General features: G+C 36.7%; 2 protein-coding genes across 8 annotated transcripts in view; one reads left to right on the top strand and one right to left on the bottom strand.

The window, feature by feature from the left end:
* Positions 1-15877, top strand: part of Oxr1 (oxidation resistance 1) — a 348769-nt gene extending 332892 nt beyond the window's left edge. For 4 of the 7 annotated variants that reach the window (XM_090339254.1, XM_090339255.1, XM_090339258.1 and 1 more), the window contains 6 exons: positions 6209-6289; positions 8063-8188; positions 9247-9399; positions 10943-11038; positions 12288-12361; positions 15658-15877. In XM_090339254.1, coding sequence (XP_090195380.1) covers positions 6209-6289; positions 8063-8188; positions 9247-9399; positions 10943-11038; positions 12288-12361; positions 15658-15793 — 666 coding nt within the window. In that variant the 3' untranslated portion in view covers positions 15794-15877. The remainder of the gene's footprint in view (positions 1-6208; positions 6290-8062; positions 8189-9246; positions 9400-10942; positions 11039-12287; positions 12362-15657) is intronic. The other 3 variants (XM_090339256.1, XM_090339257.1, XM_090339260.1) reach the window with 1 other exon arrangement.
* A 4912-nt stretch (positions 15878-20789) lies between these two features.
* On the bottom strand, positions 20790-26686 carry Abra (actin binding Rho activating protein). Its single transcript, XM_090338718.1, has 2 exons — positions 26016-26686; positions 20790-21436 (listed from the first exon to the last, which is right to left on the bottom strand). Exons 1-2 carry the CDS (start codon positions 26684-26686, stop codon positions 20959-20961), a joined length of 1149 nt encoding a protein of 382 aa, XP_090194844.1. The 3' UTR covers positions 20790-20958.
* Positions 26687-26935: the final 249 nt, after the last annotated feature.

Raw genomic sequence — 26935 nt, forward strand, 5'->3', positions numbered from 1 at the left:
GAGCTTCTGTATGGCAAAGGATATAGCTAGCAACTTAAATAGAAAGCCCACAGTGTGGGAGAAGATCTTCACTATACAACAGATGAGGGCCTCATATCTAAAATATAATTAAAACTCAAAAAATTAAACCTCTTACACACAAGTCCTCAAAGAAACAACCATCACATTAAAAGGTGGGCTAAAGACTTAAAGAGAGATTTCTCTGAAGAGAAAGTAAGAATGGCCTATAGACACATGAAGAAATGCTCAATATCTCTGGCCATGTGAGAAATGCAAATCTAAACAACTTTGAGATTCCACCTCACTCTAGTTAGAATGGCCATGATCAAGAAATCAGATGCTGTCAGTGATGTCGCTAGGAGGGATCTCTACTATACTGTTGGTGGGAGTGTAAACTCGTTCAACCACTATGGAAAGCAGTATGGTGATTCCTCAAAAGACTAAATGTGGGGCTGGGAGTTTGGCCTAGTGGTAGAGTGCTTGCCTAGCATGCATGAAGACTCGGGTTCAAAAAAGCCAGAAATGGTGCTGAGGCTCAAGTGGTAGATCTCTAACCTTGAGAAAGTCCAAGGACAGTGCTCAGGCCCTGAGGTCAAGCCCATGACTGGCAAAAAAAAAAAAAAAAAAAAAAAAAAGACTAAACATAGAGGTCCCCTATGACCCAGCAATTCCACTCCTTGGCATTTACCCAAATGTTCAGAAACAGGACATACTAAAGCCACTAGCACAATGATGTTCACTGCAGCATTATTTACCATAACGAAGATATGAAAACAACCCAGATGCCCCTCAGTACATGAATGGATCAAGATGTGGTATTTATACACAATGGAATTCTATGCTGCCATCAGAAAGAATGACATCACCCCATTTGTAAGGAGTTGGAAAAAATCATATTAAGTGAAGAAAGCCAGACCTAAAGGAACATAAACTCAATGGTTTCCCTCATTTGTAATAATTAGTACACATCTAGGACTCTCCTATCAGAGGATTACAATAGTCAAAACCTAGGTACATAAAGTCATATAGGATGAGACTAAATGAAAGGAACTCTGGGATATGGAAGCAATAGCTTTATTTTGTGTGATTGTTGTTCTTAATGTGTTATTTCTCTTCTCTTTTTTGCCCTTATGGTTTATCTCATATTATTACTATATCTGTCTTCGTTACCTGATATATTGTACATACGTTTATTTGAAATAGGAAAGGGAAGGGGGAAAACAAGATGATTAGGAGGGGTTGGGGGGAGGGAAATGGGGATAAAAACATGAGAAGGTGTATCAATGTGTGAGAAGTAATTCACCCACTATCTGACAAATGTAACTGTAATCCCTCTATATATTACTCCAGCAATAAAAAAAGTAAAAGGAATTTTATATGTACTTATTGCCCCTCACCCCCTTTGCCAGTTTCATTCTATAGATGTGTACATTTATCCTATTCTTTTATTACATCATAAATTGTTCTTTATTTTATTCATAAAATGTAGATTTATGTATATTTAGATTATTTTCCTTCTTATATTAATTGTTAGAAATTTCTTCTGTGAGATTTGTTGATAGTTAACCACTGTATCTCTTTCTATGAAAATACAACCACCTCTGTTGAAAATAAATTGTGCCCATGTTGAACATGTATAGTTTTTTCTTATTATTCCCTAATAGTACAGCATTTTAGCATTTACATGGTATTTGGTAGAGTAAGTCTAAAGATTATTCAAAGTATATGAGTATGTGCATAATTGCATCATTTATATGGACATAAATATCTGAAGACTTTGCTATCCATACAGAGTACTAGACCCAACCCTTTATGGCTAGCAAAGGAAACTCATTTTGTAGTTTTGCATGTATTACCATTCTTAGTTGGCCATTGGTAATATTAAGTGTTCTGAAATCTTTCGTTCACTATTTCATTCTGCATCCATAATTGCTGAAATAAGCCACTTAAGGGCCTGATTTAGTAGCCAGTCCTAAGGGGATTTGTATTTACTATTGGCCAAACTGAGTTTGTAAATTCTCACAACTATTTACTTTTAGGCCTTATTATTGTTTCAAGTATTATGAAGTCTAGTCCTTTTTTTAGTATGTAATTCTTGTTTAGAATGTTTCTTCAATCTGTATATTATTTAGTTCTAGAACACATTTCAGGTATTTTCAAATGTTTCTTTTTTTTTCTGGTCTTGGGATAGATTGGGTCTTATTATTTTCCAAATCTTTTAACCTCTTTTTTGTGATCTTTAAACACATTAATTATGCAAAGGGAGATTTATTTTGATATGTCCATACATATATATGATATATCCCAATCAAGCCTACCATAACTGTTAGTTTTTCTTACCCTTCTTCCTTCTAAAGCATCTTCAACAGGACTCATTGATGTTTAGCAATCTATAAAAATAAACTGCTTCAACTATATTCATCTTCATTTACCTTCTCTATTCACCCTCCCTCTTCTAAAGAACTTTATGACAGATAGTATTCATTTTAAGAAATGGAAACAGATAGGTGCCAGTGGCTCATTCCTGTAATATTAGCAATATAGGGAGCTGAGATCTCAGGATCATGGTTCTAAGCCAGCCAGGGAAGGAAGGTTCATGAGACTCTTCCCTCTAATTAACTACCACCACTACCAAAAAGAAAGCCAGAAGTAGAGCTGATTCAAGTAGAGTACAAGGCTTTGTCCCTGAATTCAAACCCCAAGACCAACACACATATGCACACACACGGAGTGGAAATGTAAATTTTACCCTCTTTACTGTTTATTAGTTTGTATTCATTTTATGAATTTTAAATATGAGTTATGAATATTTTGTTTTGGAAGTATATTCTTGCTCTGTATAACATTCAGAACACAAAGGAATTTGATAATTAAATAGGTGTTCATATATTCACTTGAGTAAACAGATGATCTCTTTTTATGAGACCCATATAACAGTTTCAGAAATATATCACAATATATTGTAATTAAATGGCTTTTCATTAGTATAGATTTATGGTTTTTTTTAATTTGTTTTTGTTTTTGTTTTGTCAGTCATGGGGTAAACTCTGGGCCTGGGTGCTGTCCTTGAGCTCTTCAGTTCAAGGCTAGTGCTCTACCACTTGAGTCACAGCACTACTTCCAGTTTTCTGGTAGTTTATTGAAGGTAAGAGTCTCAAGGAGTTCGGTGCCTGGGCTGGCTTTGACCCACGATCCTCAGATCTCAGCCTCCTAGGTAGCTAGGAATATAGCCATGAGCCACCAGCACCCAGCTTGGTATAGATTTCTTTTTACCCAAAAGAACAGTAACTATATCTGCTTTCCCCGAGAATCTTCAAATCATGTAAAGTATTTTCCATTAGGAAGTACTTTTTTTTTCAGCTTCTGAGGCTTGAACTCTTGGCCTAGGCACTGTCCATGAGCTTTGTCAAGGCTAGAATTATACTACTTGTGACACAGCACCAATTCTGTCGTTTCTGTATATGTGGTAATTAGGAATTGAACCCAGAGCTACCTGCATGCTAGGCAAGCACTCTACCTGTGAATTGTAGCTTGTAATACTTATTTCTTTCCATTGGATGTATTAGTTTATCCAAATGATTTTGTTACTTGATAAATTTCTTCTTAGGCAGATGGTGACTATACTTCTAAGTGGAAGGCCTTGGTTTCTTCAACTGTGTACCTCTAATAAGCAGGATGTGATATGGAATATTTTATAGCAATGTATGGATTTTCTGTTTGATTTGAATGTTTAGGTAAACGAAGAAGTAGTTCTATACATAGAGTATGAATTGCCAAGCCTATATAAATGAATTCAAGATTTATTACATTTATTGGAATTCTGAATCTTCTATACGTGTGTGTGTGTGTGTTTGTGTGTGTGTGTGTGTGTGTATAATTTTTGTTTTGCCAGTCCTGGGACTTGAACTCAGGACTTGAACTCAGGACTTGGACACTTTTTGCTCAAGTCTTGCACTCTGCCATTTGAGCCACAGCACCATGTCTGGCTTTTTCTATATATGTTGTACTGAGGAATTGAACCCAGGGCTTTGTGCATGCTAGGCGAGCACTCTACCACTACGCTATGCTCCCAGCCTATCCATATTTTTTTTTGAGAAGAGTAAAGATCTATCTATCTTTCCCTCCCTCCCTCCCTCCCTCCTTTCTTTTCTTTCCTTCCTTCCTTCCTTCCTTCCTTCCTTCCTTCCTTCCTTCCTTTCTTTCTTTCTCTTTCTTTCTTTCTTTCCTTCCTTCCTTCCTTCCTTCCTTCCTTCCTTCCTTCCTTCCTTCCTTCCTTCCTTCCTTCCTTCCTTCCTTCCTTCCTTCCTTCTTTCTTTCTTTCTTTCTTTCTTTCTTTCTTTCTTTCTTTCTTTCTTTCTTTCTTTCTTTCTTTCTTTCTTTCTTTCTTTCTTTCTTTCTTTCTTTCTTTCTTTCTTTCTTTCTGCTTGAACTCAGGGCCTGAGCCCTGTTCTTCTTGGGCTTTCTCAAGGCTTGCACTCTCCCCTTGAGCCACAGCACTACTTCTAGCCTTTTCTGTGTATGGTGGTACTGAGGAATTGATCCCAGGGCTTTGTGCATGCTAGGCAAGTACTCTACCACTAGGCCATGCTCCCAGCACCAAGTAAATGTATTTCTGTAGTTGGTTTCAAATCTTCTCCATTAATTTACAGACTATTTCTCCTATCTTGACTCATCAGGGCATAAGTCAATATTAGGGTTAATTAGGCAGTGGATTTATAAGGCTTAAAGAGATAAGATAACATGTTTTCAAAAACATGAGTGAGAAAAGGTAGATTGTTTTGGAGTGGCAAAGTAAGAACTTTTGTAGAGAAAAAGATTTCTTATTCCCTGTGGAAGAGGGAATAGGAAATGGCCACTTTATTATTTTTCTAAGTATGGATAGCCACTTTATTATTGTTCTAAGGATGAATAGCTATTTTATTATTGTTTTAAGTATGGATAGCCACTTTATTACTATTTTAAGTATGGAGTGAGCCTACCATTTGTATACATTGTTGCTTAGCAAAAGTCAATATATAATGTTGGCCCAAATGGATATATTCCAAGGTCTTCTCTCTCTTCCCCCCTTCTTATATGTTTCATAGCTTTCAACAAACATTGCATAGCTTTTCCTACAGTTATTATTTTAATTGACTGGAGGAAAAAGGACTTATTAATATCTTGACTAGACATTGTAAATATGTTATTAACCAAATACTGAACTACATTTTGTGTGTGTGCCCACTACACACAATCTATGCTTATTTGTCATGTAAGGAAAATAAGCATTTATCTGTGATACCATTATAGGTTGCTGTATTAATAAGAATTCTTACAGTAGTGTCTTGGTCTGAAAATGCTGTAACTGTGTCAGCTTGAGGAACTGTGTTTGTTTTTTCTTACATGTCTTTTGTATAATAGTGTTTATCTGTCACAAGGTTTTCAAATTCAGCATCCAGAAAGAGAGTGGTCTGGGCAATGATAGAAGTTTAGAATATAGTAAAGTTTGTTCACAATTTCACCACAAACCATAAAGTTATAAAACAGAAGAAGCTAAACCTGGCAGAACTACAGTTTGAAAAAAAAGTTTCAAATTGATGTGCCTCAGAAGATAGTGTTGATTAAACATGTCTTTGAAAATTTAAATTTAATTTTCTACTTTCTTGAGCGCCCTTCACTTTTACTTTAAGTCAATTGCCTTAGATTTTCAAATGCACTTTGTTTCTTTTTTTCTGGCCTCCTCCACTCTTTCTGATATAGATAGGTATGTTTATCACTTGTACCCAGAGGAAATTCTTTCAGCATGGCATTTAAGATGTGTTTGAGCTCAGCTGGTTTGAGGGAATAAGTTGACTACTACTCTCTTGTAAACTGCAAGACTTTTTAGATTTTATATGTTCTCCTTGGTGTTAGCAAATCAAATTATATTTAATGTAGCTAACTGCATTTTCTGTTCAACTAAATTCAAGTCTTTTTGAAGTAGTCCATGAAATATACTTTTTGTCTTCAAGTAGTTGGATATAGTGGTAAAGCTCACTCATGTGTATTTTATTCTCCTTTGATATATAAATCTCTTGGATTTTCAGCATGGAGTGGGGGAAAAAAAATCCTTATCTCAGTCCTCTTTCCTCATTTAAATTTCTCTTATTTCTTGCCTTTTTTTTTTCTTTTTGTGCGGCTATTTCCTCAACTGTCAGTGGAATTATTGTCTTCCTGTCTCCACATTCAGGTAGTGTCAGTGGCTGAGTATCACCGCAGGATCGATGCTCTAAATACTGAAGAACTGCGCACACTCTGCAGACGCCTCCAGGTGCCCCCTTCAGTAGTTTAAGCCCCTTCAGAGTTCCACTCTCCTTGGGTTTAGTCTCTTTTGTCAGGGCAAATCTCAGATTTGAAGAATTTGTTTTGACTGAAGTGCTAAAGTAACCCATCAGAACACACCTTTTAGTACTGAACGGTACTGCTGTATTGAAGAGCTCTAAGATTATCTTTTCTGTCATGTTTTCATTTGAAAAGTATTCAGTGTAATTCTATCACTTCAGAACTCCTCTCAGTACTGTGTGTTTCTTTGACTAATGAGTTTTCATTTAATTTTTAACATGTAGTAGTCTTTGGTTTTGTGATCAAATCTTTACTAAGCAGTTGTAAAGAGATAAGATTATGGGAAAACTTAAGTAAATTTATTGGCTAGATAGTCTGAAGTATTTTCTCCTCTTCAAGGCTGTTTTGGTTATATGAACTTCCCCCATCAGGTATCTTAATGGGACCGATTGTTTTTTGTTTTTGAGGTGATTAGAATAGTATAAGCTGGGCACCAGAGCCAGATGAAATTATTTACAATTCTGTGCAATTATCTTTATTAATTTCTAGCAAGAAAAAGGGAGAGCTAACTGAAAACTCATTCTTTTTAGTTTTGTCTATTATTAGTTTTGTGTTTTCTTTTACTATGTTTTCATGGCTGGGGTAGAACTACTGAATACTTTTAATTTTCCTAATGCTGCTGGGTGTCTTTCTTTAAACTTTTACATCATTAAAGTATGAATAAAACAGTAGGCTGATGTGAAGTCAGCAGTATTTAGCTTCTCATCAGAAATAGTCCCGTTCTAGAACATGTATTGGTTGAAAATACATGCTGTCTGGGTTTGATAAGAGATCTGTTACAAGAACAAAGTAATTGAACAAGATTTCATTCCTGTGTGGAATCAGTCACTGAGCTTTGCTGCATTTTAGTTATCTGCTCCAAAAGAATTCTGTATATTTGCTAATGTAAAAGTTTCATGAATAGTAATTATGTTTCAGTGCTTTTAATTTTTTCATATTACAGTGTTTTATATAGGAAAGTTAATATAAAAAGGCATTAAGAATAAACTATATTAATGAGCATTGTTTTCATTTTAAGAATACTAATGAGATGAGTTCCATCAAGCAGAAAAATCTGATTTCACTTTTAACACAGACTTGTAAATAAAATAACCTTGAAGTTTTTATTTGATTCAAGCAGGAAAATGATTGTGTATAGAAAATATAAAAAAAAAAACTGAAAAATGGTAGCTTTCCCAAACACACACACACACAAATATACACACACACACACAGGCACACACGCACATACACTCACACACCAATGAAAAGGAAGTAATAGTTTAGTCTCAAATTGTTCTTTAAATTTTTGATCTCCAGGAAGTTTTCTTCATTTTGACAGCTTCTGTGCTAAGCATGAAAATAAAACCACTATATATTTTAAAGAGCACTTAATTAAAAAGCAAGCTTGGCTAGCTTACTTTTCTACCTTGTGGGCAAATAATTGCATGCAACGATCTTCTATTACACATAAATATGAGGGCTTATAATACATTGCCAATTTTTCCTAATGGAGTAGATGAGAAAACTGTGTTTGTTCTCCAGTCTTTTTCTGCATTGAACAGGCCATTAGGCAAGGTATCTTTTGCCTTATAATATCTTAAATGAATATTCTAATCACTTGTGCTAAATTATAAGTTTTACTTCACCCCAGAGACTGAGATTGTTGAAAGAAAATCACAAATAATATTACATTAATACACTGCTTCTATTTACTTTTTAGATTACTACAAGAGAAGACATAAATTCAAAGCAGGCTGCTCCAGTAAAAGCAGAGCTGGAGTCAGAATCTTTTAGACCTAACCTAAGCGATCCCAGTGAACTCTTACTGCCAGATCAAATTGAAAAGGTATGATACATGCACTTCTTAGTGTGTGGTCATGAAAATAAAGCTGCCTTTCTCAATTGTTTTTGCTATAATGTTACCTACTTTTGTGCCTTTCCCATAAAGTGAAATAAGCAGAATATAGCAACTGATGTGAATATAAACCTCTGAGACGAGTTACAAAAGCAGAGATTTATATCAGCTTCACAGCAGTTAAAATGATGTATGATATTAGTCATTATTTTTTTTATTTTCATGTATGTATATATGTGAAACTTTGCATAACTCAGGCTGGCCTTGTACTCGCAAGTCTCCTCTCTTAGCTAGCCAATACTATGATTACTGGTGTGTCAGCACACCCCAAAATGTTCTTTATGTATGTGTTTTATCTCTTGTAGCTGTTACAGCAGCTGTAGGAATAAATGCTGCTGTTGTGCACTTTTTTTATTGTTAGAGGGTGATTTACAGAGGGGTTACAGTTACATTCATCAGGTAATGGGTACATTGCTTCTTGAACATTATTACCCCTTCCTGTGTTTTTTGTTTGTTTTTGGTCAGTCATGGCACTTCAACTCTGGGCCTGGATGTTATCTCGGAGTTCTTCAGCTCAAGGCTGCCGCCCTACCCCTTGAGCCACAGCACCAAAATTCCCCCTTCCCATGTTTTTCTCCTAATGTTTTGTTTTTTAAATGATGAACTTTTCCACAACAAATTAACTTGTTAAAAGTCACAGATCTATAAGGAAAATTTCTAACTTTGATAGTGTTGCATGAATAATTAATTTAGAGGTATTTACTAATAATTTCTTTTAGTTACATGCAGTTGGCATTAAGTAATTCAACTTGTCATTTTTATTCCAATCTGCATCTGATTCGGCGTGAGTCTTTCATGGTAAACAAGTAATATTTCATGCTGTGAAATGTATGATTACTCTTCAGGCATCTCAGGATCCTGGAGAATGATAAACCATTTCTATTATTATCCTGTCTTCTATGTATTTTAAGTATGAGCAAATTCCAACTTTTATTAATATGTTATATATTGTCAATAAGCTAACTTGTAAACACATTTGTTTTTGTAAGCTAACCAAGCATCTTCCCCCAAGAACTATTGGCTATCCATGGACTCTTGTTTATGGTACTGGGAAGCATGGCACAAGTTTGAAGACCCTTTACCGAACAATGACCGGTTTAGACACCCCAGTGCTGATGGTGATTAAGGACAGTGATGGGCAGGTATGAGAAACTGTCTCCACACCTTTGAATATTTTGCCAGTAAAAAGTATTTCATTGGTACATTTTTACTTTGTGACTGATATGTATTGGGTAATTTTTAACAAATGCTAGGCAATAATGCTCAGTTCTACAGAGGATAAAAAGAGGCATGAGGAGAACATAATATAGTACTAAGATTTGATTATACCAATGTCTCTAATTCTGAACAAAATATGTTGCATGAGGCCGGGAGTTTGGCCTAGTGGTAGAGTGCTTGCCTAGCATGCACAAAGACCCGGGTTCAATTCCTCAGTACCACATACATAGAAAAAAGCCAGAAGTGCTCAAGAGGCTCAAGTGGCAGAGCTCTGGCCTTGAGAAAATCCAAGGACATGCTCAGGTCCTGAGCTCAAGCCCAGGACTGGCAAAAAAAGGAAAAATATGTTGCTATGAATACGATGAGCCCAAAAACAAAAGATTTATATGTATGAGAAAGAAAAGAAAATGAGGCTCATGGTGCATGGATAAAATTATGTGGAGGTAATTATAAGAATGCAACTTTACATAAGAGAGAAAAATACTCATTTCTTCTAATACGGTAAGTTTATATTAGTTTCAAGTAAAGAGAAGGAAAGCTAGCAGTATCGATGAAAATTTTCATTATTTGAATAATTACTTCCTTTGCATTGTTATTTAAGCATCAAAAGCTCCACAAGATTAATATTCTCATTTCTGTTTTAGAATAAATTTATATAGGTTGTATAAATTAAGAAAAGATATTTATACTAATGAAAATAAATGAAGTACTAGGGATAAGTATAGCAAACATCGAATTAAAATTCATAATGTTATTACATGGGACTATGCCTAGTGATAATTTAAAATTGAGCTATAATTTATATTCTGCTTACTTTTCCCTCTAAAATAACCTCAATTCAGGAGGTTTTTCTTAAAAGTAAAGATTACAAAAATAGAATCTACAAAAATAGAGATCACCTGGCATACTCAGTCCTCTCCATTTATAATGTGGAGATGTGGGTCTACAACAGAAGTGAATTGTCCTGGTCTCATTTTTGTTTGTTTTCAGTAGGACATTTAATGTATGTGGTATAATATGCAGGGCCATGGAGCTAAAGGGTGAAGTGATTTAGATCAAAACCTGGCTTTAAAGAATTTTCTGACCAGGGGCCAGGAGTTTGGCCTAGTGGTAGAGTGCTTGCCTAGCATGCACGAAGACCTGGACTTGATTCCTCAGTACCACATACCTAGAAAAAAGCCAGAAGTGGTACTGAGGCTCAAGTGGTAGAGCTCTAGCTTTGAGAAAGTCCAAGGACAATGCTCAGACCCTGAGCTCAAGCCCAAGACTGGGGGGGAAAAAAAGGATTTTCTGATCAATGATGAAAAATAAATAGTTCAATAAACAACATACTTTTTAGTAGCAGAATGTTTGCTAAACTCATAAAGACTTGTGCTTTTTTGTCTTGTTTTTTTAATCAGGCCTATGGCTTAATAAAACAAATAAATTAATAAATCACATTATTGAACATGACCTTTTTATCTTTAGGTTTTTGGTGCATTAGCATCTGAGCCATTTAAAGTAAGTGATGGCTTTTATGGTACTGGAGAGACCTTTGTTTTTACATTCTGTCCAGAGTTTGAGGTAAGGACAGTTTTTAATATTTCATTTATATGGAGATGGTAGAATGAGAAGCACAGTTCTTTAAATTATACACACAATTTGAGTTGCATTTCTGTCTTTTACTAACTGATAACTTCACTAGTTTAAACTTAGGCAGCTTTCCAGAGGCTAAGATCTGAGGATTGAAAGCTAGCATAGCCAGTGAGACTCTCATTTCCAGTTAACCACCAAAAATCCGGAAGTGTAACTGTGGTTCAAGTGGTAGAGCACTATCTTGAAGCAAAATAGCTCAGAGATGGTTCCTAAGCCCCAAGTTCAAACCCCACGACCAGCAACAAAAAAAGAAAGAAAAATTACTGTGCTTAACTGGTTTGTCTGATTAGTCAGAGCTTTCTATTCCCTCATTTATCAGTTGATATAGGTAACAGAGAACTCAGTTATTACAGTTTTCAGTTTCAATTTGAATGTGTTGCTTCTTGATAAATGTAATAACTACAAGCATATGAATGAATATTAGGAAGCTTTATTGAAAACTATAATGAACAAATAAAAATTGATAAAGTAAAGGTACTACAGGTGCTTAAACTGTTAGGGCCTATAGATATTAGGTTTAGGTTAAACACCTAGAAGACTAGAGATAATTAAGAATATTAATGTTTAGTTTGGCCTTCAGATTTCTCAGTTGTTAAGTTCTCTTTGTTCTTTATAGAAATATAAACTGGAATCATAAATACATTGTGAACATGGCTAATATAGAAAAGAACAGAAAATTTGCCTCCCAATTTTAATGTGCATTTATGTTAAATGGTCAAAAGCTCATGTCAGAAGAGAGAAGTATAGTCAGAAATTGCTTCTATCTAGTGTCAGCTTCTTTGAGAGCAGAGATAGGAGAAAGGATTATGGGTTCCAGGCAGGTTTGGGGACAGAGTATATCAATAAGCAGGCATGGTGGCTCCTTACTGGTCTCAACTTGAAGTGGTAAATGTGTCTGCCTAGCAAGCATGGGCCCACCAGGCAAGCAAGGAAGAAAAAGATGTGTGACTGAGTTGTCAAGGTTTGAGGTGTTAGAATTCAATTGTATGGCATGTGCTTTCAAATTGAGTCATACAGATACTGAGGGGAAAGTACCAGATCTTTGATGCTGAACTTCATTGTGGTTCCTCCTTTTACTGTCTGTTTAGACTTAATGTTAACTCTTTTGGGTTTGAAAGTAGTTCTTTTTAGTGACCATTTCTGTCTATTAAAGCCTCTTTCCTCTCCATTCATGTAGGTCTTTAAGTGGACAGGAGATAATATGTTTTTTATCAAAGGAGACATGGACTCACTAGCTTTTGGTGGTGGAGGGTAAGTGTATTGGACATTTCTCTATGAGATTAAAAATATTTTTTATTATCTTTAAGTAGTTGGATAGTAGAGTTGCCATTCAACAAAGCAGTTTATGAATGTGTCTTGATCAATGTCAGCACTTTTCAAAGTTTTAAAGATATATTTAGATTTGTATATTTTGCTAAAGTATATTTATAGGAAGATAGTCAAGGGCTGGGAGTTTGGCCTAGTGATAGAGTGCTTGCCTAGCATTCATGAAGACCCAAGTTCAGTTCCTCTGTACCACACAGAAAAAAGCCGGAAGTGGTACAGGCTCAAGAGGTGGAGCTCTAGTTTTAAGAAAGTCCAAGGACAGTGCTCAGTCCCTGAGCTCAAGCTCAGAACTAGCAAAAAAAAAAAAGGATGCTCAAATGTAGAACTTAAATTATTAATAGTGTATTTATTTTTACTTTGCCATGTTTTTTTTAATTTAGTTCATTCTCTTTAAAACTTACCTTTTTCTCTAGAGTACAGTGTCTCTTGGCTATTTGAAAGGGACCTATCATAATAACTTTAGACTTTAAATTTTTTTGTTTTTCTCTGTGTTGGAAAACTTCATATCTAAAACTTGTGTTTTAGATAAATAGCAATTTCTGTTTCTGAAAAAAAATTCTTTGGATTTTTTTTTCCCCTTTAACTGTTAAGAACTCTTACTTTGAAGAGCTATGTTTTCTTATCCTAATTTCCCAACTTGAGTGTTGCATTCAGAGTTAGCCTCAGCTACTTCTGCATAACCTATATATACGTCTTTTTTTTTTTTTTTTTTTGCCAGTCCTGGGCTTGAGCTCAGGGCCTGAACATTATCCTTGGATTTTCTCAAGGCTAGAGCTCTACCACTTGAGCCTCAGCCCTACTTTTGGCTTTTTTCTATATGTGGTACCGAGGAATCAAACCCAGGCCTTCATGCATGCTAGGCAAGCACTCTACCACTAGGCCAAACTCCCGGCCCCATAACCCATACTTCTTAAATAGTGTTAGCGAGCATTAGCTTTCAGTCCTTCAGTATCAGGTATGTCAGATAATTCCCAGATCTGTAAAAATGTTTTGTCGATTTTAGATATATAACACCAGTTCCTTCAATACATAGTTTTATTAGCCTTTAAGAATATTATCCTATGTGATTCTACCAAATTTCATTTGGAAGACATAATTATGGTGATTGAAAAGCAACTATGATTATTGTAGCATCAATTATTTTTAGTTGTGGAACTCAGCAAATAAAATTAACATAGTCCACTTTTTCAAGGAGAGTTTCATTTAGCCCTCCCCAAAATGATAGTGGTATATGCTTTTGTTAGCTCTCCAAGAATAATCAGACTTCATCTATGCCTTTGTAAATAACATGCTCAGTGTCATTAAGATGTCTTCTAGAACTGGAATTTGATTGTGTAGCATGATTCCACCAAGCTAAACCAACCATTGGCTTACTTGATTAAGGAGACAAGTTTCTTATGTTTGAGGACAAGCATAGATGTTCAGAAAATAAAAATAACAAAGACTTAACTATTCTAAATTTCTTTTTAGAGTCCCCTATTTAGAGTATTTTCTTTTGCTTTAACAAAATACCTGAATCTGAGTACTTTAAAAAGAGATTTATCAGTTTACAGATTTGCAGGCTGAAAATCCAGATTAGATGGCTCCATTGGTCTGCTCTTTGGTGAGGGCCCTTTGGCTGCTTCACAGCACAAGAGAGAAATGGGAAGAGAAATAGCTGTGTGCAGAGATCACATAGCAAAATAGGAATGCACGGGATTCTGGCCAGTGACCTAAAAACTCACTTCCACTGGAACCAAGGTTACGTGAGAATTATGTTTGTCTTGCTTCAAATGTTCTTCCCAGTAATTTGAGCACCATCTAGTTGACCATATCCTCTCAGCAGTCATATTGAGAACCAATCTCACAATGAAACCAAAAATCACAGGGTAGTAGATTTAATGTAGGTTTGTAGTCAGATAGACTTGATTCAGATACTAAATTCTACAAATTCTAGCATGAATTTTCCTTGATTTCTGCATATCCTTTTAGACACAGGAGACCTTGGACATGATCCTTAACAATTCTAAACTTCCAGGTTTAAATCAGAGACAATTATCTCAATCTTATGGAATGGTTGGACAGAGTAAGGAACTCTTAAAGGTACAATCACTGTACAAATTTTATTGTAATGTTCACCACATAGATAGGTATTCAGCAGCTAGACACTTTTTCTCATTTCTTTCCATCCATTTTCACTTTTCCTGTCTTGTACCATAGCAAGAATTTACCTGATTTTTGCTTGAAATATCATTAGATACAGAAAGTAAATGACAGTAATTAAGAGTTTAGAATACCTTTTTCTTCTTCCATAGCCACTTTCATCTAGTAATATAGATTACCATTGAACGAATTTATGTAAAACTATATTTGACCAATTCTATTCCAGAAATGTTAAAGGATTTTCCAGTTTTATGTAGATAATTCCCACTTAGTCTACAAATGGGCTAGTGGGGTTTTTTTTCTAACAAAAATATCCAGGAGATATCTCTACATATTATATTATGTTGTCCCCTTCTCCCTTCTTCCAGGTAGAAAGAAGTTTTTTTTAATAAAATAGAAATACACCCTATCAAAACTTGTTTTTCCTCCTTATGCATTCCGATAAGATATATTGGGCCTTATTATGTCTTTTAAATTCATATTATATCTGCTGTCTCCCTTGTTCCCAGTGTATCTGAGCACCAAGTTTTAATCTATTTAAAGTTCTTTAATCTGATCTATTTGGCCAGCCACCCAGAAAACCAAAAATGTTCTTTCAAAGTTTTGGATAGGGTGGGACCTTTAGTTGCTTATACTGATAATCTGTTTTTAACAGCAAAATTACTCTTTTTGACTACCTCAAAGATATGTAGTTTCACTTACCAGGTTTTTACCATTAACTCCACTGTAAGTTTAATTCATGTTACCTATGTATATAGCAAAGTAAAACGATTGGAGATGTAGTGTGGGCACTTACCTAGCACGTTTAAAGTCCTGTGCTTGATCACCAGCACCACACCTGAAAAGCAAAACTTGTAATACCAAGTGAAAAAGAGACTATAGCTATCTTAAAAGATAGTTCTACATGAAATGGGTTTAGATGGGCTCATTTATGAAGAAAATTTCTATGTTAGTATGGTAAAGAGTAGAAATGGGCTTGTAAAAATTAATTCTCTTCAGCATTTTGACATGCAATGCCTTAATTAGATTATGTAGAAATGCAGGCATGATTATTAAGAATGTTGTTTTATGTATTTCAGTGGAGAATTTGCCCTTTGGCTTGATGGAGATCTGTACCATGGAAGAAGCCATTCTTGTAAAACATTTGGGAACCGTACACTTTCTAAGAAAGAGGATTTCTTTATCCAAGACATTGAAATCTGGGCTTTTGAATAAATGCAATGCTCTCTGTCTTAGCAGGATAATGGCCCAAACCTGGTATGGACAGGTATTATTTGGAATGTTCAAGAAGCAATACAATGTAACATGTCACTAGTGCTTTAAAATTAGTCTATCACCATGTATTACAGCTATACTTTGAAGTTTATTTTTCAAATTCTGTTCCTGTCCTAGAGTTCTTTAGGTGTCGACTATGGCCTGGGCCCACATAGTGTAAATTGCTGGAGTTTTGTCAGAATCTTGGCGGCATTTCCATCCTTGCAACCACCACATTTTCAGTTTATGTTATCTCAGACTCCTAAGAGGATGGTGCTCTTTGTTGAACCCTTTTATTTATTTTTTGAACTATCTCGTTCCTTCCCTAGAGTATTCTCATGGGGAACTGAAAAACTGAAGCCTGGATGCTTTCATGTCGATGAGGTTGGCACAGGTGACATTAGAACTGGCCTCTTATTTTCATGAAAGGCAAACCACATGCCAAAACCCATACTTCACTGTCCACTGAGTTCTAGTTCTGATTCACACTACAGCATTCTCTTTTATTCATTTTACAAGTATTCTCAGTTTCATTTTAAGGAAATGAAATTGGAGGGGAATTCTAATTGTAAGAGACCACAGTGCATGTGATGTGCAGGTTTGGGCAGATGCTTTCATCAGTGACTTACCAGACAAGGATGTATAAATTGACAAAGGAGAATGAGAACTCGATGATTCTATTGGATTTAATATAATAAACACAAGAAATTCTATTTACATGTTTGTAGCTTAGTAGAACATTATCATAAGTACAAAAACTATGAAACAGATACATATTTCTTCAACATATTGTGTCAGATATACGGTTTTATAGTTCTGTTATAGTTCTGTTGTTTTAGCCTTGTTGCACACCAACTTCAAAAATATAGATTGTTTTTGCTGTCCAAAAGGAAAAAAATTGTGATTTTGGGTTTTTAAGTGATAACATGTTATTTCCATTAGCATTTGCTCTTATAAACGGGCAGTAATTATAGTAGACAATATTGTAAACTCATAGTAGACAATATTGTAATTCAGTAGCCTTGGTGAATATGCAAATTTACTGTCAAGTGACCTCAAAATAGGAAAAGATAGAATACACTAGTAGTTCTTATCCTCTTTTGTAGGAAGCCAACAATACGCCATTGTGGCAAAAATTCAGTTAAATTTCAGAGCTTCATGTCATGTAAAAAAAAAAATCCTGCTGTTATACATGTGACAATGACTTTGTGCTGAAATCTCAGCTATTCCAGATAAATGTTGTATATCTTGTAAATTAATGTTTAAAAGTAGTTTTGTTCTTATAGAAAGTGTTGATTGCCAGGTTGCTTATAGCACTTTATTCTACAAATAAAATTATAAGCCAAATATGTTGGCTTAAATAGTTTTAGCTGTATAACACCAAAATATATCTAGTTCTTTTGAAAGTTAGATAATTATCTAAGAAAAGCATAATGCTAATCAAAAAGAAAATCTGATATTCTATTATGCTATTGCTGAATATGAATAGAAATACAGGGCATCATTTCCTTGTCTGTGTAAAAGCTCTCACTGTAAGTTAAATAACCGCATATAGATTAAATGTTTACATATAAGGACTTTGTAAATAAATATATCATCCCCCTTTGGTCTTCCACAGCAGTATTATTGTCTTTATGGAGTTGGCTAATCATAAAATATTTTTTTTAATCCTGTAATGGGTTTCACCCCCAATAAGGTCATAGTGGTATATACCAAATAAAATTAAATGCATACATACAAACTCGAGTTTGGATTTATTCAACAATCAACTTGTTTTCATATCTAAGAACTTTTATAAATCATACTTCTATCTTTCTTGTGATCTGGATGGCAGCAGTAATGGTGTTGAAAAGGCAGGGGCAGTACCACAATTTTAAAAATGGATATAGAAGCTGGGTTCAGTGGCTCGTGCCAATAATCCTGGCTACTCAGGAGGCTGAGCATCGGAGTGAGGATCATGGTTCAAAGCCAGCCTGGGCATGAATGTCTGTGAGATTCTTATCTCCAATTAGCCACCAGCAAACTGAAGTGGTACTGTGGTTCTAGCCTTGAGCTGAAGAGCTCTAGGGCAGCACCCAAGTACAGAGTTCAAGCCCCACAGCCAATCCCCCACCCTTAAACAACAACAACAAAAAACCCCAGGCTATAGTAGAGAGCACTTGACATATAAGGAAATAAGTCATTTGCTAGTTTTGAAGTATGTTTCCGTTTTCAATGGGTAGTATATTATAAAGATCTTTGTTATGTACAATATTGAGATTTTTTTCCATGCAACTAGGAATGTTTAAAAGGAAGGATGATGTCACATTTTCACTTCAGGAAATACTACGTTTGTATAGGGAAAAACAAGAAGAAAAAAATCAGCCTATTTTTAAAAACAAAGGAAAGATGGTGAGACATTGGGCTGGCTCCATTTGTTGCATAGAATTTTCCTTTGCAGATCTTCCCATTTCTGGCATCCTCATCATTCTGGGATCTCCATCATAGCTTAGCTATGGCTTCAGGAGTCTTGACCCTGCTACACATTAGCCTCAAAGGCTTCCTTCATTATCTGCATAGAAGCCTTCATGATTCCATAACTCTTACATTCCATAGATCTACAAAACTAGCACACCGTGGACAACACCAAGGCAATGAATGATAAGGTATGAATAAGTTTTTGCATGTCAGTGCAAAAACTTAAAATCTTGAGGATTGAAAAATCAGTTGTACATTTCCCTATCATGGAGATTTTAGATTAATACTTTGAATGAAGGGAGACTTTATTTCTAATTAAGAAACAATACAAATGGTGTTACAAGTAAATAAATATTCGGTATAATAGTAATAGTCAATAAAGTACAAAACCCATAAACCTTGAGCTATTGCTCTGTTACAAGTCAGATATGTTGATAACTACACATGCTACTTTTCAGGATACAACATAACAATTCACCCCACCTAAGAATACTAGGGACTAAGAGCCAAACATTAGTATTAGCAAATGTCAACTTTCTTGAAGGAAGCTGCATCTCTTGTGTTTCATCCTCAAACAAATTGAACTTTGAATAACCCATACCAGTGCCTGCAAAAGCCTATTCAAAGTTGAATGAGGGACCTTTTAAAGCCTTTGTATAAATATTAATTCTAAAAACAACCTACTGAACAATGCTGTTGCATTTCAAATGGAAAAAGGTGATGCTATGGGATATCTCTAAATACTATAAAGAGAACAGAAAATGTAAGAAAACATTTTTTATTAAAGCTTTTAATTTTCAAATTTTGACAGATTTCACTTGTGTATCATGATATGAACTATTGTTTATTAGCAGTTAACAACTTTCTGATAAATCTATAATGAAAACAAAACTTACATATTCTCTTCTCTAAGAAGATATTGGAACTTTCAGTTTGAAAGAGAATTATTCATGAATAAAAACAATTCTCAAGATAATTAGAGCACCTTTAAGACTAAATGTACCCATTGTGAAGTACTTCTGAAATAAAATAGTAGGGCATTATTTTCTTAACACCAAAAAAATGACAACTTTATTTTAGTAATTGCTATTGAGTTTAGTAAGAATTGTAACCCCATATTCAATTTTTTAGGACTAGATAATATTCAGTATGATTAGGAAGAAAAGTTGATATCCAGTAGATTTGTACTGATTGTACTGCTTTGCTTGAAGAAAATTTTATAACTTTTTGATATACTGATGTTTCTTCAATAAACCTTGTACTTTGTAGAATTTTTTGTATTTCCACTTTTGTTTTGACAAATGTAAATTGTATTATTAAGTCTTTGAGAAAAATATAAAGGGCTAAATTCCTACAGAGGCTAAGTAGTGAGTATTCCATGGTGTGTGTCTATCTCATATTTTCTTTCTTCCTTTATTGGTTGTTGGGCACCTCAGCTGATTCCTCTGTTTGGCTATTATGAACAGGGCTGCAGTAAAGATGGGTATGTAGCAATTTGTAAATTGATTCACTCACCTTTGCATGAAGATAGCATAACCAACCCCATCAGATACTATTAGAAAGGAGGAGGAGAGGAAGCAGTGGGAGTGAGGAGGTGGAGATCATTTTGTTCATGTGTGGAAACAAACGGTGGAGCCCCTTCATACAATGAATGTATACTCCTTTGAAAATAAAATACCTTAAAGGCCCTACAAAGGTAAGCAAATCTGAGTCTCTACCTCTGCTTTCATAGTAAACATAATCAGCCACCTTTCTTGTTGGTTGAAAGACCACTGGTGTCTTTTTTTTTTTTTTTTAATGGGTCATGGGGCTTGAACTCTGCCTGGGCAATGTCCCCGAGCTCTTCAGCTCATGGCTATCACCCTACCCCTGGGCGGGGCACTGTCCCTGAGCTCTACAGCTCAAGGTTACCACCTTACCCCTGTGCCTGGGCATTGTCCCTGAGCTCTTCAGCTCAAGGCTACTGCCTACCCTTGAGCCAAGCCCCACTTCCCATTTTCTAGGGGTTAATTGGAGATAAGAGTCTCAGATCCATTTGTGCTGGGCTGGCTTTGAACCTTGATCCTCAGATCTCAGCCTCCTGAGTAGCTAGGATTACAGGCGTGAGCCACCACGCCCAGCTTATTTTTTCAATGTGATTTGCTCAAATCAGACAAAAAAAGTAAATCTGGGCATCTCGTAGAATTCAAACCCACAGAGAAACTTCCAACAGTTTCATCATCTTGTTGAAGATTTATGTTTGTTAAGTAATGCTGATTTTATTAATAAAAAACTGAGTTTATCAAATTTCAAGTTGAGTATTATCTAATGTAATGGAATTTTCTCCTAAGAAAGAACTCTGATGCCATATTTTGTTCTTATTTTCCAAGCCTAAAAGTTTATTTAAGTGTGTAATTAGAAAATCCAAAAGACTATAATAACGTCTGCAGCAAATAGTCAACAATGCAATTGAATACTTAAATAGTAATATTCATATATTAATAGCATTCTGTGTGCTCTATGAAATGCTGTATACTGGATATCTTTAAGTTTCCTCATGGTTTAAGCATCAAAACGTTTATATAAAAGTGATTTAATATTTACCAACTTAGTAAAGAATGGCTTGCTTTTTAACCTTTCTTCATACATTAACCCTTTGCCAAGTTGTGGGTCCAGTTTAAGTCTGTTGATTACTCTAGAAGAGTTATCACAACATGGTCGTCTCGGCCTTGCCATAGCATTTCCCCTTCGAAGTGCACCAGTCCATGTTTCCTGGCGCGCATGAGAATCCCCACTACTTTATCTGAAATACGAACGTATCGGTCAAAGAGTTCTCCAAAAGTAACCTGGATCCTGCCATCGCGTCTGTGGCGAGCCATGGTGCGGATCACAAAGCACAGCTCCATGATTTCTCTGTAGATGTGTTCCTCCGCTCGCTTGGCTCTTTCGGCTGTTTTACTTCCCTCCTTTGGCCGGCCGTAGCCGTCATCTCCTCTGTGCAGGCGAGTAGACATGGCTAGCTCATAATCAAACTCTTCACTGAAGGGATTGAGCTTCTGGGATTGGATATGTTCATCAGCCCACTGTTGCCATCGCCCTTTCAGGTTGTCCACCTGACTGTATTTCCGATGGGCCTTGCAATTGAGTTTCTCTGTGTATCTGTTGGTTCTAAAGGAGATAATAATATGTTAACAAATGCTCAGTTTCTCTTTTACTTCCTGTGGGCAGGTAAAGATGTAAGTCTTCATAGTTTTTTTTTTTTCATTTGAAAACATAACTACAAAGAAACAAGTGAAAGAAAGGCAAATTATATAGTCCCACAGTGGTCTTATTTTGATATACATCCTAGATTAATTTATGCATGTAACAACTTTAAACACTATAATGATAGTAAACTTTATTTTGAGAAAAAGTTAGACAAATGTATAAATTTTTTTGCCCGTCCTGGGGCTTGAACTCAGGGCCTGGGCACTGTCCTTGGGCTTTCTCAAGGCTAGTGCTCTACCACCTGAGCCATAGCACCACTTCCAGCTTTTTCTGTGTATGTAATACCAAGGAATTATGAATGCAAGGCAAACACTCCACCACTCGGCCACGCTCCCAGCCCACAAATATGTATTTCTTGGTATTACATGTTAGTAATATTAAAGAACTGGAATGATGTGTTAGAGAATCTATTTCTGTTTCTTTGTAAATGTATATGTGTGTATTTGTTTTATGGATTTTACATTTTTCTTGACAGTTATTTTGTTTGCCCTTTGTTTTACTTATTTTTAAATTACTTTAAAGTAGCTGTTCAAAGGAATTCCCATTTAACAGAAGTTTGTTAATGCAATGTGTCTTGATGAATGTCACTGCTTTCAGCATTCTAACCTATCCTTCCCTACTCACCCTCATTCTTCATGATTATTGTAGGATATACATTGAATTATTGACTGAATTTTCCCCTTCTCTTCATTTATCTTCCCCTTCCCAGCTGCATGTTTTATTGTTGTAGGATATCTCAATATCCAAAGATGAGTCACATATGCCTTTTGTATGTGGATATTTCACAATAGTGTATTGACACAAGGGTCAATGATACACAAAAAATGAGGATCAAGTGATGCTGTAGAGAAATATTTGTTAAACAGCCATGTGCTGGCATTTGAAGCACCTCATTAATATTATGCATTGCCAAGAAAAGTCCCCATTTCACAGATATGGAGATAGAGGCCAGAGTAGCTTCCTAAAGTCCCCAAACTTAACTGGTAGAACTGGATTTTTAACCAGTTGAGCTGGCAGGACAGTTTGTATGCCTGTGATTCAATGGCTGTAGCAAGGCTGAGGCATGGATGCCACCTGCAGTGTTTGCATCCAACCGGCAGGTGCAGTGTCTAAAGAGAATTTGTGCTTCAAATGTGTGTATACCATGGAATTTAGAATGTCTTAAAGGCAAAGTAACAACAGGTTTGGAAAGTACAGATCGGTAGTGTCATGCATATACAGAACTAATTTTACAATGGTCAAATACTTTGTCTTTTACAGCCTTTGCTGTATTTCAATGGGTCTCTTTGTCATCAGTGGTAAAAACATTTTTATTCTTATTCTCAGTGATCTTCCTTCTGCCTAGCAGTGAGCAGTCTTATGCCTGGAGGCTTTGGGACAGAGAGGTACAAAGTAGTATAGACACTATGTGACTGCAAGAGTTGGCTATCTGAGCTCTCACCATTCACCATTCGAAATCCAAGAGCAGAGTTGGGTATTTGTCACTTCATGAAAGCTGCGTAAGAGATGCTCAGGAAATGAAGTTTGAGTTGTTAAATCATGCTATAAACAGACATTACACATCTGTCTCATGTCTCAAAGAGGCATGGGAACTAATCTCTGAGTAGGTGGCCTTGGCTTGATCATCATGATACTAGGGAGAAGAGATTTGTTCTTTGATAATAAAATCACACAGACCATCTAAATGCAGGAACCCAAAGCACACTTTAGAGAGGAATCCATCCTGGCATAGATGTCATTTTCAGAAGAGAAATGGCATCCACTAGATGGCGAACTTTCATTAATTCCCCAGCTTGGGTTCCTGCAATGTCTACATTTTTATATGGTCTCAATAGAATTGAAATAATTTAGAAAGAAGCTAATAGTATGATTGATCATCTCATAATTTGTCTCCTGAGCACCAACGGTAATTTGGTCCTATATTAAATGTAACACATCCTACCTCTTAAGAAGTTTATATACATTTTAACATTCCTTCCATCTCTTCTTTTGATACCCACTACTCACTGATTTAAATACTTACTGCATATTCAATTGTGGAAAAGCAATTAACTATTGAAAGATATTCGTGAAAATCTAGGTAACAAAAACCCAAACTTGTGACACAACTTCCATATTCAACCAAAGCCAAACTTACAAGCCATGTCTGCAAATGAGAAATAATTACATTGATACCCAGATGAGATTTGATTTTCTGTATGATTTTTTTTCTTTCATACTGGTATTTGGTTAGCTTGTCCTGGGTCTCTGAGCTTGGGTTCTGTACTTGCGTCCTATTTGCTCAAGTCGAGCACTCTACCACCTGAGCCACTTCTGGATTTTTCTGTGATTAATTGGAGATAAGAATGTCACAAACTGGCCGGGAGTTTGGCCTAGTGGTTAAAGTGCTTGCCTAGCATGCATGAAGACCCAGGTTCGATTCCTTGGTACCACATACATAGAAAAAAGTCGGAAGTGGTGCTGAGGCTCAAGTGGTAGAGCTCTAGCCTTGAGAAAGTCCAAGGACATAGCTCAGGCCCTGAGCTCAAGCCCAGGACTGGCAAAAAAAAAAAAAAAAAAAAAAAAAAATGTCACAAACTTTCCTGACCAGGCTGGCTTCAAACCCTGACCCTCAGATAGCAACTTCCTTAAGTCGCTAGGATGGCAGGCGTGAGCCAGTGGTGCCAAATTTGCATTATTTTTTACTTAAGAAAAAATATAGAAAAATATTCAAAATAGCAAAGGTCAGTTAATTACATTGTGTGTTACAATGTGATTGTTTCAATGTTTTTCATCTGACTCTAAGAACTAACATCTGCATCTTGAAAATGTTTTTTGGAGTAAAGCTGAGTTGGTGTGGTAATATATGAAGAAGAGAAACCTTTGTCTTCTGAAAGAAGCACAATTTCTAACTTGGCCCAAGACCGCCAGGGGAAATTTGCTCCTTTGTCCATTGGTTTTCCTGTTCCCTATGAATAGTGTTTTAATTCATTTTATAGAGTATGCCATAGACAGGGGCCCCTTTATCAGAAATACAATGACTGTGCCAAAATCAGTAGTGTCTCTTCTGAGCAGCAGCGATGCTTTCTATTCTGTGAACTAGTCTGATACTCTATGCAGATGGATGAACATCCTGAGTCAGCAGTAACGGGAACACCCCTTCTCCAGAATTTGGGACACAGGTGGTAGAAGGACATGATTTCTCCTCTTCTGAAGTCCTTGTGGAAAGTTGTCCTGAAACTCTCTATACTCTTGGGGATTACTGAGATTACTTCCTTTACTTAAGACCTCTACTATGGGTGGAGACTGGAGGGAATGCCCAGGAGAGAGCAAAGGAAGGAGGGACATTATCCAGAGAAATGCACTCTTAGCTGACTAAGGTAACTGTAAGCCCTCTGTACATCACTTTTATAATAACAGTTTGTTTAATCTCTGATGAGAGCTTGGATCTCTTAGGTTTCCACTGACAGTGTGGATAGACCTTTGTGTTTTAGAGCATACACCCTTTAAGATCATTGGCTTTTCCAATTTCACCACTTACTGGTCCTGTGATTTAGATATGTTTTGCATCTCTATGTCAACATTTCCCAACTTACAAAATGGCCCTCTCATGTCTAACTACTTTTTTAAAAATTATAGACTATAATGTGAAGAGGATAAGTGATTGATACCAACTGTTGTTCTATGAATGAAGATATAATTTCCTGTAAAGGAACTAGACCAAGTCATGTTTCATCAAAAGACTTTTAAAACAAGCTATTAAATATAACCTACCTTCATAATAAAACCCCAGTTACCCAAACCACTTATTTCTTTAGCAGTTCTCTAACCTCAGCCACCAGGAAACTATCTAGCTATCCAAGGTATATAGCTTTCTTCCTATTGGCATGCTAGGGGATGATGATACCTAAAAAATTGCAATTAGTTCAAGTTTTACATTGACTTGATGCCATTTTCATTTCTCAAGAAGTATCCAAGTTTCCTCTTCTGAATTTCCTGAACACAATTGGGATTTTCACTGACAAAGGCTGCTGGCTATTCCATACAACATTCTAGAACCCTGTGCAACTCAAGGCTGAGGAACAGAACCAGAACTAATCCTCAAATCTAGAGAACCTATTATGTTGAAAGCTGGGGATGACCAGGCCTGATCATTTACATTGTTGTGGATATAATTTACTAAGAAGACCCCCTTAAATAGTTAATATCGAAAATCTCTCAATTAAAAAAGCAAGAAGCACACAAATATATACCTTATTCAAACCATCGCCCCTGTCCAGGTACGTGTCCAGTTTCAAGAACCATGAGAAGGGCTCTCAGGCCCCACTTTTAAGTGAGACAATGGTGATAGCAGCCTTGACCTATGTAAGGTCCGAGTCTGGGGTGGGGCGCGACCCTTTCAGCCCAGGGGCAAAGGGTGCCTGCAGATTCTAACTGTGAGCACTTGCCCTGTTCTCATGAAGATGCTGCTACAAGGACCTGGAGAGATGCATTCACTTACTGCGAGGGCAAGGGGCGTTTGATCCTGGCTGCAGTCACCTGCGTTCCATCCTGCTGGGGCCTCTCCTCCATCTCCCCACCGTAGCCACTGTCCTCTGTGTCTACACTGTCACTCTTCCACTTGGGCTCCTCCTGTTCCATCACCTTCCAGCCTTTGGTCAGCTCAGACACCAGGTTGGTGCATTTTCGCCTCCGGGTTGGAGAGTCGTGGCTGTGGAGGAGCCTGTCCACATCATTCTCCGGCTGCGCAGGGCCAGGCGAGGGGCCATCATTCTCGTACCTGTGGCTAAGGTAGTTCACGTCGCCTCCTCTCTCATAAGCTTTGCTGACAACCGTTTTGGTCACTTCTTTCCTTTTGATAGGGACCACCTCTGTGCCTTCCTCTGAGTTCAGTCCGCTGCCATGTCCTTCTGCCTTTGGGGGTAGAGACTTGGGGTTCTGGGGGGCTTGCTGGTGGGTTGTGGCAGGGTCTGCTACTGACTTAGGAGCATGAGCTGGGTCCGGGGTCCCTCCAGGCAACCAGCCCACGGGCTCCTGGGCTTGCCTGGTACTATTCTCATTTGCCCACTGCTGCCAACCTCGGGCCAAGTTAATGACAAGAGTGGCTGTTCGTACCTTCCGCAGGGCAGTTTTAGCTGGGCCTTCCTTCCTCTCCTTTTCTCCCGGAGCCATGCTGCTGTGACTCTCCTCTCTCCTGACAGTCCAGGCACTGGCTGAAATGACGCGGTCCAGTGGACTGATTGGGGCTTAAATAGAAGTGGGATTTGTGGGTGAGGAAAGAGGGCCTGATGACGGTGGAAAGTATGCGAAGCATTTCTTGCCAAGATTCGATGCCTTTGCCCTGATGGTGTTCTTTTTTTATACCCTGACAGGTCCAGTTTCATCACATCACAGGGACATGTCTTCTGGTAAAAGGACAGT

This window comes from Megascapheus bottae, chromosome 9 (assembly GCF_031878675.1).
Source record: "Megascapheus bottae isolate mThoBot1 chromosome 9, mThoBot2.hap1, whole genome shotgun sequence".
In the NCBI taxonomy this organism is placed as follows: Eukaryota; Metazoa; Chordata; class Mammalia; order Rodentia; family Geomyidae; genus Megascapheus; species Megascapheus bottae.

Coding starts and splice junctions, on each gene's coding strand:
- Abra (XM_090338718.1), bottom strand. CDS start 26,686: ATGGCTCCGGGAGAAAAGGAGAGGAAGGAAGGCCCAGCTAAAACTGCC. Junction 21,437..26,015: donor AAACGCCCCTTGCCCTCGCA/GTAAGTGAATGC, acceptor TATCTCCTTTAG/AACCAACAGATACACAGAGA.